General features: G+C 34.9%; 1 protein-coding gene across 1 annotated transcript in view; it reads right to left on the reverse strand.

Annotated features, from left to right (window-relative positions):
- The window catches only part of FCHO2 (FCH and mu domain containing endocytic adaptor 2), a 129,971-nt gene that overhangs the window by 21,665 nt on the left and 91,911 nt on the right, over positions 1-16,395 (reverse strand). The window contains exons 17-20 of the mRNA XM_043887181.1: positions 14,882-14,976; positions 10,360-10,463; positions 7,455-7,584; positions 3,077-3,188 (exon numbers count right to left, since the gene is read on the reverse strand). Of these exons, the coding sequence (XP_043743116.1) occupies positions 3,077-3,188; positions 7,455-7,584; positions 10,360-10,463; positions 14,882-14,976 (441 nt within the window). The remainder of the gene's footprint in view (positions 1-3,076; positions 3,189-7,454; positions 7,585-10,359; positions 10,464-14,881; positions 14,977-16,395) is intronic.

The raw sequence follows: 16,395 nt of genomic DNA on the forward strand, positions 1-16,395 counted from the left end.
CTACTCCTATCATAAATTTTTAGTGATTTCAATATCCACACAGATAATCCCCTCAATACTTTGGTCACCTAGTTCTTCAGCCCCTTACCCTCTATGATCCTGCCTTCCAGCCTACCTCAGCCACACTTCAGCCCCTCTATCATCTCAGTCTGACTCCCCACTGATCAGTTAGTGGGGAGTCACTTCCTACGTTTCTAAATCATTCCGTCTAGTACTGCATCTCCAACATCATAAAAAATCTCTATGATCCATGTTCCTTCTAGCTTTTCCACTAATCTTCACTCTTCCTTCCGTTCACATCCTCAGTTTCCCTTCACTGAGACTCCATGGTCCATCATTACGCATACTCCTTGCATAACCCACCCCTTGGTTCTCTCTCATTAGACTATGCTCGCTTGGCAAAAGTCTTAACTGAATCCTGCTCCTCACCCCCTTCTATATGGCTGAACGTGACTAGAGAAAAACATACAACTATATAGCCAGAACTCTCAATTGGAACCCCCTTAGTATTGGTATAGGATATTCGACTACATTCATATTTTCTTTCTCCTTTAACACGTAAAATATCACCCCCTCCACCTGCAGTCAATGACTTTCCTTTAAATTTTATGAAGAAAATAAAATGAGAAAAGAACTTCCTCATAGTCTCACTGCTAAAATCCTAAATCTCCCTTAGGCTGAAGCCATCTAAACCTTCTGCCTTCCCTTCTATTTCAACAGATAATAAGTCTATGCACCTAAGGTTAATCCTGTCACTTCTGTCCTGTAGCACATCTCATACTGAAGAATTTCACTCATGCAATTGTCCCCTTTCCTGCAGGTTCAATTTTTCCCATAAATATTAGATTTTTCCCACATGCATACTGAAATGCCTATTATCTTTTAAAAACACAAAAACTAAAATTAATAAAAGCCTCCTCTGATTTCTCTCCTGCTACCGCCCACTTTCTCTGCTTCTACTTAGAGCAAACTATCCTAAAAGAACTGCCTAACATTTGCTCTCTCTGAATACAGCTGTCTGTATTTGCATCATCTCACGCTCCTGAGTTCCCCTGAAGCAGGCTTTCATCTCCACCAGTCTACTAGAGCTGCTCTTGTGAAGGTCATTAATGACCTCTATAATGTCAATGATCAATTTTTCTTGACCTGACACCTGCTTTCATGAAAGAGTTTATTCAGTTTCTGGGACACTGCTCTATTGGTTCTCTCCTCACCTCTCATATTGCTTACTGTCCCAAACTCCACTGCTGATCATTTAAACACTGGGGGGGGGGAGGGGGGGAGGGCTTAAGTTCTCATCAGATCTCTTCTTTACATCCTAATGCCCCAGTTTAAAGTGTCATGTACAAACGAATAACTTACAAATACTTTCTCTCTAATCTGAACCTATCTCCCTAACTCCAGAATCATGCATTCAACTATCATCAACATCTCCACTAAGCTGTCTTAACAAGTACTTCAAATTTAGCAATCTACACCCTCAACAATCTTGACAACTCTTCTTTTCAAAATATACTCAGAACTCCCATTACCACTCACCATCTCCTCTGCTAATACCCTTATACAAACAACCATCATCTCTCACCTGGACTCCACTGGTTAACCCTTTCTCTCTGCATCTACTCTGACTCCTCCTAGTTTATTCTCCATACAGCAGGCAGAGCGCTACTTCGAAAACAGAGGTTAGTAACTTATTACTTCTCTACTCAAAAGTCTCGACTTGCTTCACACCTCACCCAGAATGAATTGCAACCTCGCTATCAGGGTCTGCAACACCCAGCTTGGTCTGTCCCGTCTGTGGACTTATCGTGACGACCTTCCTCTCTGTTTACGTCTACTCAGTGACATGGTTCTCTCTCTGCTGTTTCCTGAATATTTCAAGTGTGCTTCTACCCGAGTCCCTTACACCTCCTAGAATGCTCTTCACTCAAGTTATGTGCATGGCTTGCTCTTCCCTCAATGTCTTTCACACATCTACTTAAATCAACCTCAAAAAGGTTTTCTCTGATCATTTTATCTAAAATAGTAGCTGACTGTTGTTAACTGTTTATCCCCTTAACCTGGTGTATTTTTCTTCACAGCATATTATCAATACCTCTACTTTTCATAAATAACATTATTCGTTCAAAACATTCATTCATAAAATATTTGAGCACTTACCATACGTAAGACTCTGTTTTAAGTGCTGAGGATACTTTAGTAAACAAAAATTCTTCTCTACAGAGCTTACATTATCTCAAGAGAAAACTAATAAACTTTCTTTCACAACAATGAAAACTTATAATAGTCTTACACATATTTAGCACTAAAATATTTAATGAATGAATGTTATACATGAAAATAAATAAGAGTGATCATTCACCCGAAGATCATTTTCTTAAAAGAGGTTAAACTAATCCTTTAAGAGTCTGCTGTAAATAGATATACACTGTAGGTCTCTCTTGCAAAAATCACACTTTCACCAAAGATACACATTAGGTGAAGATTCAGAGTTCTATCCCCATCTAGGTCAGCTGCCACAATCCTGTTCTGCTTCTGCTGCTGCTAAGTCGCTTCAGTGGTGTCCAACTCTGTGTGACCCCATAGATGGCAGCCCACCAGGCTCCCCTGTCCCTGGGATTCTCTAGGCAAGAACACTGGAGTGGGTTGTCATTTCCTTCTCCAATGCATGAAAGTGAAGTCACTCAGTCGTGTCCGACTCTTCGTGACCCCATGGACTGCAGCCTACCAGGCTCCTCCACCCGTGGGGTTTTCCAGGCAAGAGTACTGGAGTGGGGTGCCACTGTCTTCTCCGACAATCCTGTTCTACAGATGTGTTAAACAACAGATGTGTCACACTGGTCATAAAACCTGGCCAAAAAGGTACATAAACTAGAAAAAAGCCAACATTATTGATTATAGTGGCTTCTTACATCTGAAAGACAATCTCTAAATGACTATATTTGGTAGCAAAAAGCAAGTAAACAAGTAACAGAAAACCCTAGCCTACAGAGAATCAAAAGATAACTCTCAAAATTTACCACCAAGTCCCCTGCACACACACACACACACACACACACATCTTTTAAAAACTAACTTGGTGGGATCTGCCCCTTTAAAGTAGGCATTAACAGACTCTGTGAGGGCAATTGCCACAGGCAGGGTGTCTTGATTTCCAAGGCTGACAGGGCTGGGACCTCGTGACACACCTAGAATAAACACAAGTCATCTGTTAAGCCTATAGAAAGATATTTATTGAATACCAAGACAGAGTGGAGTCAAAATGTTAGCTTGTCACAATTAACTCTATTACTGGTTTCAAAGATGCCCCAAGTATAAATCTGGTTAAAAAACAGTATGAAACAAACTGGACAAATAAAAAGTCAGGAAAACATGTCACACTTTTAATGGAATGACACAGAAGGGTTGGGTTAAGGAATGTCAGAGGGGAAAAAGCTCTTCACATGAAGAGCTGAAGTCACTAAAATATGGCTTCAAAACCATTCAGATATTAAATTCTCTCCGGTTCTACCCACATATATAAGGTAATTAAACTGGATTTTTCTACTTAAGGGATCTCTATCCATTAGGTACTTCTAAATGAGCAATGTAATGTGATCATTTACTTATCATTGTGTCTGTATGTGTGTGTGTGTGCACACGCTCAGTCATGTCTGACACTTTGCGAGCCTTATGAATTATAGCCTGACAGGATCCTCTGTCCATGGGATTTTCCAGGCAGGAACACTGGAGTGGGTTGCTGTAATTCTCTTTTACCTCTTCTTTGTCTAATGCTTGTACTATATTCCCATATTATCCTTCCTTGAAATATGACTAATAACATCATTTGGGTATAACATTCCTGACATAAAGTTCACTTAGTAAGATACCTTTAGAGACAAATCATACATGTTTTAAAAGCATAACAAAATGTAAACAATGCATGTGTATTTTAAAAACCTATACAAAGTATCTGGTTTTACTTCATGACAGAAAAATCCCTTCAAATAGTGCATTGCCTTTTTTTTTTTTTCTTTACAAATGTACTCTTCTCATTTATGCCTTACCATTATTGTTACTGATTGGAAAGTGGAACGTTTCTTTTAACACATAATTTATGATGCAATTTTATAGAAATAAATCAATAATTATTCACTGTTAAAGAAAAAAATTACCTAGATCAACATGTACTTCTGAAATCTAAATGTACGTTTTTGATATGTAAACACTATACAATGTTCACAACCACCAGGTATTTTTATTTCAATGTTAGTTACTTCGTGATACCTAAATATTATTTCTGACAAAAATCAGTTTTCTTTGCCTTGCAACTAAACTTAGTATCCTACAAACAACGAGAAAGAGCTTTTGTTACCTTTAGAGGACAGGAAGATTTTATAATGTTAAAGATTTTGACAAATTATGATTTAGAAGGTTCTTCATAATTTAAAAAAAATGGCTCAGTGATTAAAAATACACAGAAACAGGAACTGCTGTTTCTAGGTCACTGGGAAAGTAAATCCTCTCTAACAAGACAACTTAAAATTTCATACAAAAATAAACTCAATAATAAAATGTATTCACAAAATCACAACAGCTACTATTTACTAAGCACTAATATATGCCAGACACTTTGCCAAAGAGGCATGGAAGAAATGGTGCCTTTTTGAACCACAGTAGTTTTTTTTTGTAAATCAGAAACATACTTTGTGGGTGATAGGCTGAGTGATGAAAAGACATGAAAATGTGTCTGAAGAAGTGTTTATGACCCAGACAGGACATGGAGGACCTTTAATTTTATCCTTCTGGCACTAAAAGCCACTGAAAATGTTTAAAAGAAACATGATTATGTTTTTCATTCTGCAAGATCACTGAACACAGTGAATCCTGGATTGAAGATACAAATGCCTTGACAGGGATTCAAGATGAGGCGAGAGATAATTAAATGAAGGGCTTGATCAAGACGCAGTGGTTTCTAGGATATGTGATTACAACTATGCAAACACACATTCATGCAGTGGGAAAATTTCACTGTAAATCTAAATTAGTCCAATTTTTTAAAAAATATATTTTTCTAAACTAGAGAGTCACTAGAAATTCAGGAAAGCATATTTTCAGAGAAAGAGGAAGGCAATAGTAATCTTCTATTAGAGAAAATTATATTTTCCTAAATATGAAATTAATCTTTTCCCTTAAATAATCTACAAATACTGTGAGTATTTACACACAGTCAGGGGTAACATTAATGTCTGCTACTGCTCTGACATTAAAAATCAAAAGAACCTACAAAGTTATTCATTTCAATTATCCAATTTGGGCATATAAAATGACATTCTTGAAATAGTTTCCCCATAAATTGTAAAGCCTGTTATTGAAATACTGGTGAGAAGGAAAAAGTATTGGAGAGTTAGGGAAAAAACTCAAAATCTACTTAACATTTTTGCATATCCTCCATTTTCCATTTTTGTTTCCAAGACCATACTGCATATGCATACTTAAAACGTTTGACATAGGAAATATGTACTTAAGTCCCTAAAAAGTTTAAATGTGTACTGTATTATTCAGAATAACTCATTGTATAGAAATAATTCCTTGGATATTCTTTTTAAGGATAATATGCATTCTGACTTAACTGTTGCATATTTAAACACTGTATGTGTTTTGAAAATGCACACAGAGAAAGCTGAAATAAAGAGTACCTACCTTTGTAACAATCAATGAATATATTTTTGTGGAATTCCTTTCAGCTCAGGCGTGAAAAACAGGTGCTTACCCCCTACTACTTCTTGCCTCCATGCCTCTAACTTCAGCTCACTGTATGAGTGGTTTTTGTATGATAGCCTTTGCTTTGGATGTCTTTATAATATAGTTTTCTTTACACTCATATATTCTTTCTGGTTCTTTCCTAATCAGTTTTTCTCTGCTTCTATTAGCTCCAGAGGTAATATTTATTGTTATATCTCAATAGGAAAGAAGAGCGGGGGGATGGAAGATAATGCAAAAATACTGTATATTTTTATAATTTATCCAGTATCATCAATAGATACTGTATAGAAACTGGACATAATTAGTACAAAATTGAGATAGTTAAACCTTAGAGTTATTCTTGATTTCTGAAACACCATACATTGCTGGAAAAGGAAAAACTGGGTAACAGTGTTTTAGATGTACTTCAGGATCATTAGTCAACACACACATCTGCTTTCAATACAATACCTTGTGCAGTTTCACAGTGCTTTTCAGTTTCAGAGAGGGTCCCAATCAAATTATCATCTTCTATCGTATTTAAATAAAACAAAATATTGCAGGAAAAGAAAATACTCTCAAGAACAAGAATCATCAAAGACTTAAATCTGAACAGAGAGCTGAATAAATATCACAATATAGAAAGAGAACATTTTAGGTGGATTCAAAGAAACTGTTGCGCGAAGCCCACATCACATCCCGCATGCCTGCACCACCAATGCCGCCTGCGTTGATTCTCCTACTGCCAGTACTGGCTGAAACTACAAACAAGTATTTTCCAACTTAATTGAAATTAAAGTTTCCTTTACAAACAGAAAACCTTATGAATTATCTAGGTAATGGGAAAAGACTAAAGCAATTTTGGTAACTCAGACCTGCTTGATTTCTAACAGGACCCATCTATGTTCTTTACGACTAAAATACAGATTCTATGGAAATAAAAAGTAAGAAAACCACATATGCAAACAAGATATAAAAAGAAAATGCCTGTTACAGCAAACAGAAATACTTATTGAATATATTATTTACATAAAGTTGGAAAATGGAAAAAACAGTATGCTCACAAAGGTATATAAAATAAAATAGTAACACCATGTTCAGACATTTAGAAATCAAATCATTTCTCTCAGCCTGTACCACTCATGCCATTTTTATAATGGATACACACAGAAGATGCATTTCTCCTGAATTTTGACAAATCAAATTCAGTATAATTAAATCAGCTTAATTAGAGTTGGGATTCTGAAACTTAACATGCATCAGAATTGCCTGGAAGGCCTCTTCAAAGATTGCTAGCCCACTCCAGAGTCTCTAACTTGAGTTCCCAGGTGATACAGACAGATGCTACAGGTCCAAGGACCACACTGCAAGCACAAAGACCTCTTTCTTTTCACAGAGTCAACTGCTTTTTAAAACAAATTTTTTTAGGAATGCAAATATCAACTCACAGTAGAAAGTACCTCATCATATTCTGCCTTCAACTGTATTCATATTGGGCAAAAGTTTCTAAGTTTGATGCATTCTTAACAGTGCTAATCATGATTAAAATTCTCTACTCAGATAATATAAAATGTGAAAAAGAAAAGAAACTATCATTATTAGTTTGATAATGCTAGGTTGTTTCAAAAAACCAAAATGTCAAATGTTAAAACTTTACTACCATCAATCAACCTGATCATATCTGTCATGCATATGTTAACTTTTGCATGCAATCTGCGATACTTACTTACCTACAGTGGGGGTATTGGCAGCACTTAGTGAAGCAGAAGATGAGATGGAGGAAGAACTTTCTGCCCGCGCTAATGGAGCAGCAGGAGGTGGGCTGGTATTAGAAGTTATAGGTGGGCTGAATGGCCTGGGCTTAAAAACAAAATGTCATTTACCAAAATGCTCAAACAATCCCCCAGTTATCAGAAAATATTTTTAGGTATCAAGTAAGATTAGTTTTAACATACTATTAATAAACCAGATTTATTGTGTTTCTTAAAACTCACAATTAGATTCCATAGAGCTGAAAAGACTATTTTAAAATAATCCTGTCAAAAGAATCTTTTATATACAACTTTTTCTGTATTTTAAAAAGTGTACTTAAGATAGATTCTCAGAAGTTAAATTATTAAACAGTATGAAAGCTTTTCATACATAGTGCCAAACTGCTTCCCATTTGGGTAACTCACTTTACCCTACTGCCTATAATAATATAAGAGAATATTTTTCTGCACTCTTGCCAACAATGAATAGATGAACCTTAGAAGAAGGAAAAATAATACTTAAAAAAACTTTAGCTAATTCTATAGATAAAAACAAAAGTGGCATTTCTGTCTTATGAGCTGTCTATATTAGCTTTGCCTGATTTAGTCTGAGGAGGTCTTAGTATTATCTGAGCTTTCACTCTTTTTTTTATTTGAAGCAAGCATTTTCTTTCTAAATATTGCTTCACTTTTGGCAAATCTGTCTACATAATTCATTGTTAATGCCTCCTCACTGAGAAAAGTTTACCCCATTCAGAGGAGTAAATCTTAATTCTATTGTCTTCCCAGTTTTCTGGTTAAACAAAAATACAAAAAATATGATTCTAATTCATTTATCTTTTACTTGGTGGATGGATTTTTTCCTTCCAAATTCATAACTGTTCCAATAATACATTAGCAACACTTCCTGAGGTGTTTCATTTTTAAAATATAGAATACTGAACTTAATTAAAAACAACCCTTTCCTGCTTATAAAGTTATGTGAATTAAGTATTTACCTAGTGCCTACTACCTGTCAAATCATGGGTACTAGATACAAAGAAGTGACAGACACAGTTTCTGTCCCCAGTTATTTGAAGAACATAAAAACAGAAGGCAGAAAACCAACAAAACCAACAATTTATAAACACTTTTATAAAAATTAGATTATACTGCTTCAAATGCTTTATACTTAGTAAAACTCTGTGTCCCCAAATAACTAATACCAAATAAGGTATTAGTTCCAGAGAATGGCTTTCTGATGACTCATTATTATGGACAGCGGGTTAAAAAAATACAGTGGTGTAAAAATGTGGCTGTGGATATATACAGATGGAGGTGGTACAGAACATGAGGTGTCAGGTGTTATGTTAAGGCATCGACATAATGTATTAAGGCATTAGTAGACTATTAAAGATATGAAATTGGCTAAGACATAGTACAGTGAAGGGAGCACATACCCTTTAAATCATCTCTAGGTTACTTATAACATCTAATACAATGTAAATGCTATATAAATAGCTGCTAGTGTATGGCAAATTTTCTGGAGGTTCCCCCCACCTCAAATATTTTTAATCCATGGGTGCAGAACCCACAGAAATGGAGAATCAATTGTGGGTCAACTGTATATACAATATGATCTATGCACTAAATGAAATATAAAAAGTATATGGGTATAAGGAAGAGAATGACAGAGAATAATTAAATCCACTGTCCTCATAATGGAGTGGGGAGTAAAGAACAAAGAGGGCTTTGACCTAGGTGCTGACATTTAGCAGGATCTTAACGAGAGAGTGCAGTTTCCTACACAGAAAACTAAGGGGCATTTCAAACAGAGGGCGCACAATGGAAACACTGATGCCCAGAAAAGCATGATGCATTTGGGGAACAGTGGGAAGTTCTGCGTGACTGGTGGGCTTCCCCGGTGGCTCAGCTGGTAAAGAATCCGCCTGCAAAGTGGGAGACCAGGGTTTGATTCCTGGGTTGGGAAGATCCCCTGGAGGAGGGAATGGCAACGCACTCCAGTATTCCGGCCTGGAGAATTCCACGGACTGTACAGTCCATGGGGTCGCAAAGAGTCAGACACAACTAAGTGACTTTCACTTCACTTCACTTCTGAGTGACTGGTAGGATGCAAAGAGGAAAAAGCTGGACAGTTGGTCTGGTAATGCAGGTTGCTAAGGCAATTTTATGAAAAGCCCCGTAGATTCAGCTAAAACATTCAATACATGGATTATGGGGTAATACTGCAGATGTGTATCAGGGGAAAAGATTAAGCTTGACACTCAGAAATTTAATTCTGGCAATTAAACTGGCAAGTAAAAGATGAAGTAAAGCAGAACAGATTGAAGGAAAGAAGACTAGTTTGGGAGAGCCTGACTCTGAATAGAACCCATATGTTTTCTCTCATGATCTGACAACTTTTGAAGACCAACACCTTTCTTTTTTTTAAAGCAATATGTACTTTTACAAGTCAATTAAGTGATATGAGCTCCAGATGCTTTATGTATAAAATAAAGAAAGCTGGACTCTATGTCCACCAGGACTCCCTTAGCAGAATATTTCTAGGCCTAAGAACAGGCCACCATTTCTTCCTTAATATCTGACTTTAAGCAGAATTATATGAAAACTGCTTAATTATGAAACAATGGGTCTGAATTATATTTTCATAATGTGGTAACTTTCTTAGGAAATCTCTTTCTCCGGAACAATGGTATTGCTCCACAGGTATGATCACTGAGATAATATAAGAAAGTGAAGGAAGTATTAGCAGGGGAAATTTTTCTGTACTGTGAAGACTTGAGTAGAAAATGCCAAGGATTTAGCAGTAAAGGAACATATAGAAAAATATCATTTGCATACTAAATCAAAACAGTTATAATGAAAAAGAAAACTGAGTACCTACTATTTCATTAATCCCACAGAGTTTGCCTGAAGTAAGCTTTGGTCTGGAAGCAGGCCTTGGAGGTGGAACAATGGTGCCTACAGAAAGAGGAGTTGTGGGCCTGGCTGGTGGGTGGAAAAAGAGAATTTGAAGAAAATCATTAATACATAGCAATCCTTAGATAAAAACATTCCCTTACAGAGGAATCGTTAGGATTCAAAGCTCATTTTTTAGAAGTTCTTTTTCTCAGAGTTACCAGTAATATTCCTGAAAAAAATGAAGTTTTCAATAAAACTGACAATTATAAATTATATTAGCTTCAATTATTTATACATATAAAAATTAAATCTAATAAAGTAAAAATAAACCAATTTAAGGCCTAAGGTCTTTAGTTTCTTGCCAATACTTGTACTTTACAGTTATTTAAGACCAAGTCTTTGAAGCAACATCTTCAAAGTAATAACATGAACTCTAAATAAAATACCTACCTTAATTAAACTTGTAATCTCACTTTTAAGTTGAACCACGCTGTGCCATTTTTTGGTGACAATCAAAATATCTTATTAGTTTACAAAAACCTTCCCCAAATCACTATAATTAATTTTTGGCAAACATAGAAAATTATATATTAACTTCCTAAATCCTACATAAATTTAGTGTTCAATGTTTTTCAAGACTATTTGCAAATGTTGCAGTTTTAAAAACCAGAAATACAAATCTTAGTAGTCCTAATAAAAATAACTCTCAGCATGACAGAAATTAATGAATAAAGTTCAAGTGTATATTATCAAAAGTTACACATGTATTAGCATAATCAAAGCAAGAATGTAGAATGGAAGCAAATACATTTAAATAATCTTTAATTAAAATGACCTTCAAATTCTTTTGGTCCATTCTAAAAAATGGGCCTATAATTCAGATTGAAGAACATATTTCGGTAAGTTCTGCAAGTTTACAATGTGCCATGTTAAAAATATAAGGAAGTGCCTAAGTACGTACACAGAAAAGCAAACAGTCGAGCTGAGAACTCTCCGTCAGCAATGGAGGAGTATAAGGAAGGCGCGTGGGGGTGGTCAGGAGAGACCCAAAGAAAAAGGCAGTTACACAGGAGTGAAAGCAAATGCAGGGGGTACGGGGTTATCTAGAAAGCAGATCATATGAAGAGATAACAGATGCAAGCACAGTTCAGGTTGCTGGAAGAAAACAGTAAAACCCTGATAAAAAATCAAGTTTAGCAGCTGCCGTCTTCCAGTCAGCACCAGTTCTTTCATGCTGCACCCCTACCTTAAGCTGAACACTGGAAGAAATGTGAACTAACCTGAGGGCGGAATACTTCCTTGTGCGATGACACATTTACTTCAAAGATGTGTTCATTATCAACGAAACCAGCAGTGACCAACACTTAAGCTACCTCACGCTTGTGAGAGGGCTTACCATAGCAGAGGTACTAACACTTGAAACTTCACTATGGAACAATCCAAGCCTGGTAGGAGTGTCAAGTTCCACTTCTTCAAATAATCAGAATTTGCTTTTTGAGAAAAACTAACAGCAATATTCATTGACTTTACTGTTTATAAATTAATCTATTAATTATAAGTTATAGTAGATTAATTATAAACAAATCTATCCAAAGCACCAGAGAGCCTGAAAGTATTTTCATTTAGCTTTACAATGCAATCTCTGGAGTACCTTCTGGGCTCCACTAGTAATTTTAACAAGTTCATCAGTAAAAGAAATCCACCAACTTTGCAACCATGAAGCAGAAGAAAATTTTTTATGCTTGCTGGTGGTGTCATCACAGCAGGAGAGCAGAGAGGGTTGGTGGAATAATCTGGTAATGGGTTTTCTAGACCCAAAATCTGACCTGGTTTCAAGTAAACTGTCAATTATCACACAGCCCAGACAAATCAATCTGGGAGAGAAAAGAGGAGTTCCTATTTTGTTCATTAAGAACAGCAGCAACAGAAGAAAGCAACTGAGAACTAGAAGCAACAGGAAAATCCTAAAATTAAAATATAAATCTATACAGCCAAATAGTTCTTCCTTCAGGTTAGTATTATTTTAATTACTCAACAACAGAAAATTTTAATAATACATGGAACAAGACAAGGAGCTCAAAGTTTATACTAATTGGGGAAAATAATTATGAGAATAAGGAACTAAATTTAAGGCCCCAAAACATATAAAGCCAGAATTATTCTTGTTTTCCCAGAGGAGCAAAAGGTAGTGCTGAGAGTCAGTAAAAGTCTGAAAGATTTGGCAAGGTGTCAAAGCGATGGTGCTAGGTACATGTGTTCCTCAACAAGTGGTAAAACTGAAAACTGTCACAGGAAGTAAGACAGGCGACATCAGTGTTGGAGAGGAGATGGTCTATACTAGCACTCATCAAAGGGGAGGCAGGTATGAGATATTTATATTAAATTTTATATACATGTTTTTATTATATATAAATTTGTATGTATGTTATACATATATGACATTTATAATCTATATGGTAGAAAAAGCAACTGAAAATACTTCTATACCAAGCTCTAAGCATGTTTTTTAAATACAAAACACTGAAGGGTTTAATGTTGTCAGTTACTGATAGGAATTGTTTTCTTAGACTAGTTCAGCTGAGATGGAGTCATTAATGAACTAACATTCTGGAGGGAACAAAAGTGAGGAGGGAATAATCTGACAACCTGGCCCATTCTAAAGTGAAAATGGGTTATTGGTGTAGATGATGCTAAAATAAAGGGGACATGTACTGCAAAAAGAGGGGAAAGAAATTTAAGAAAAAATGCCTATTTAGTAAGTTCATTTACAGCCAGTCTTATGAAATAGAATCATCATAATGTATTCATCAGTTTTATCAATAATTATATCCTGTCCAGGTGAAGACCTAATAATAATTATTGCACAGCAGAATGACTCTTTTCAACATCACTAACATTCTTTGAAGGGAAAATAATATTTTTTAGACTTAATAGGAAGGTTTTAAAAGGCATATCAAAATAAGTTTTAAAATAAGCAAAAAAAAGTTTTATCACTCCCGACCTACTAACATCAAATGACAGCTAAAGTATCATTTTTTTGTTTTACCTGAAGCTGAAAGTAATACGGGGAAAACATTCTTTAGATGGTAGCAAGAGGAAAAGAGCAATTTTTTGAAAAGAAAGAGACTGTGCTAAAGAAAATAGTGAGAAACAATGGTGGAGTTATGAAGAAATTTCTGTATGATGGAAACCTCTGTAAGAACAGACAATATGAAAACTTTGATTAAAGATAAAAAACCAATTCATAATACTAACTAAATTAAAATTAGGACATTCTTCATTCTAAAAACAAAATGACACAGTATTCTGACATTTTTACTAAATAAAAAGAGACCTTAATACAACTTCAGTTTTTCCTATACAATTATTTTACTTATAAGATCCACTGGTAAGATCAGTTTCCTAAAAGTGAACAGTAAACAAAAGCCAAATGAGAAAGGCTATAATGCCACTTCAGAATATGTTCAATTACCTAACGACTGGTTCTTGCTCTTCAAAATTCTCAATTGTTTCAGTTAAGGTTGCCTAAAATCCACATAATTTCTAAAACTAAAAAACATTAGTTTCCAAACAATCCAAATGTAAATACTAGTGTTTATTTAGTATTTATAGCAAAGTGTTTCAATGTGGCTTACTGTTTGGTTAATCTGCCAGAGTATGATGAATTGAACGAAGATTTTGGAATTAGTAAAATCCAGGTTTGAATCTATGCTTCATTTCCTACTTATATGGTGTTAGAGAAGTTCCTAATCATCTCTGAACTTTAATTTTTTCATATATAAAATACTGACAATAAAAAGGACTTCATGCAACACTTTAACTCTAAATACTGTACAGCATTTCTGAAATCCCAAAGAAGTTTGAAGATCAACTTAAAGTGATTTTATTTTCCATTTTTGAACAAGCAGTTTTATTAAACAGGCTTTGATTGTTGACTAATGGGATTTTATATTTTGAAAAAAAGAGGAATTTAATATATTCTTTCCAGAAGAATACCTAAAATGCATTCATTAAGTTCTTTCATGCACTTCTTGGGAAGTGCTGAAGCCTTTCTGGAAAGCAGTTTGACAGTAAGCATCAATGGGCATATCTTGGGACTCCTAAATCTTGTATTGATAAATTATTATAAGGATATGAGACGTGTGGACAAAATCTGTTATATCTATGAATGTCCATAACACTAAAAATTAGGTGCAATTTGAATGTACATCAAGAATGGACTAGTTAATATTAACACACATCTATGCAGTTGAATACTAAAAATTATTGTTTGTGCAGTAATATACAAAGGGAAAAAAGTTGGTTTTTGATGAATTTTTACTTGAAAGCCATATGGTCTTTAACGTAAGTTAACAAATCAGTATAAAATTACTTTTATATGGCAATATGATCAGAGGACAAGCTAAATTGTTGATAGTTAAGTACAACATAGAAGTAATGGATAAATCAGTTAGAAAAAATAACTGCTGCATTCCTTTACAGTTTAAAAAAATAAATATATTTACCTGATGATGATGATGAAGTTAATGAAGCTGAAGAAGATGAATCAAGAGATGGTCCAAACAGGGGGTCCCAAGCAAGTAAATCACTGGTCCCTTTCCTATCAGAACATTTTAAAAATAAGCATTTTAGCAAATGAGCATTTTATTAGTATAACATCTAGGAATACATAGAAAGAATTACAACAGCAATATATATGATCAAAGAACTGGATATTCTGCCAGTTGAATTTATGAAGAACTTAATTAGCAGGTAAATAGGTTTAATAAACTATTTATCAACTGCTATAAACAGAACCTACAATAACATTATGTGAAGTTCTTAAGTGAGAATAGCTTAATCCCTACTAATTAAATCTTGTTATATTCTAATAATCAAAGGAGCTGCCAGAATGGAAATTAATTTCAGTTTTACAAATGAAAAGCAGCATGGGGAGTCTAAAAGAGCTGCTTAAACTCACGTAGCTAACTCTATGGCAGTGTCAGATCTGTGAATTCACACCTAGAACCCAGTCTTGGACAGAAGTTTCTTAAGTGACATGAAATCAGATAGAAATTTTATAAGGCCATATTTATTATCGAAGATGAAGAAAGGGGGTAAAGGACTTTTTAAAAAGTACCTTTTATGTACAGGGTGGTGGCTTAAGCCCTATCTATATAAATGACTCTACAAACTTCAATGGTCTGACCACTGCAGTAGATCACACACAGGCAGAATTTCTCCCTACGTAATCCATGCCTGGGCCACCAGATGTATGGGTCATAGATGCCTTTTTATGAGAGGTTACCAAGACTAACTACAAAATCAAGAGCATGAACATTTTCATTTCAGAAACCTCAACGTGCTGCATAACCAAAGATTTTCCTCCACTAACCTCTTGGAATCCTCCAAACTAGTTACTCTCAGGATTCCAATCCTGGCTCTTCACTTTTTTTTTTTGCTCTTCACTTTAATACAAACTTTTATATAAATGTTTCTCTTTTTCATTCTAGTCATACCCCTTTTAAGATGCTTAATCTCTATTCTGAACACCTGACCTTTGTACCCCTTCTTTAACTAATTTTCCCAACTCTAGTGAAGTATTTTTGACAAATAAAAATTGTATATATTTATGCATAAAAATAAAATTAATCCTCATTTGAAAATAATTTAATGTATCAAACTACCATTATTTAAAGTATTTTTTAGAAATCTGAGAAAACAAGTCCACGATAATAAAATCACAATCACTTTATAAGTAGAGATCCAATATCACAACATGTACCCACATGGAAACACACTTATGATAAAGTACAGAATCATAACTGCATAAATGATTCCTGAAAACAAAGTCTTAAAACACTAAACAACTTATCTTTAAAAATGAAAAATCAAATGAATACCACTGGTGTGCTCAATTATTGCTTAGCTTGGAAAGTTTCCATTTCAAACTATCCATTTAATTAAGTCTACTTTTACTCATGCAATAAATATTTAAAGTATTCTTACTAATATAGAAGTGAGGGGGAAAACCCATGCA

This window comes from Cervus elaphus, chromosome 25 (genome assembly GCF_910594005.1).
Source record: "Cervus elaphus chromosome 25, mCerEla1.1, whole genome shotgun sequence".
Lineage (NCBI taxonomy): Eukaryota > Metazoa > Chordata > Mammalia > Artiodactyla > Cervidae > Cervus > Cervus elaphus.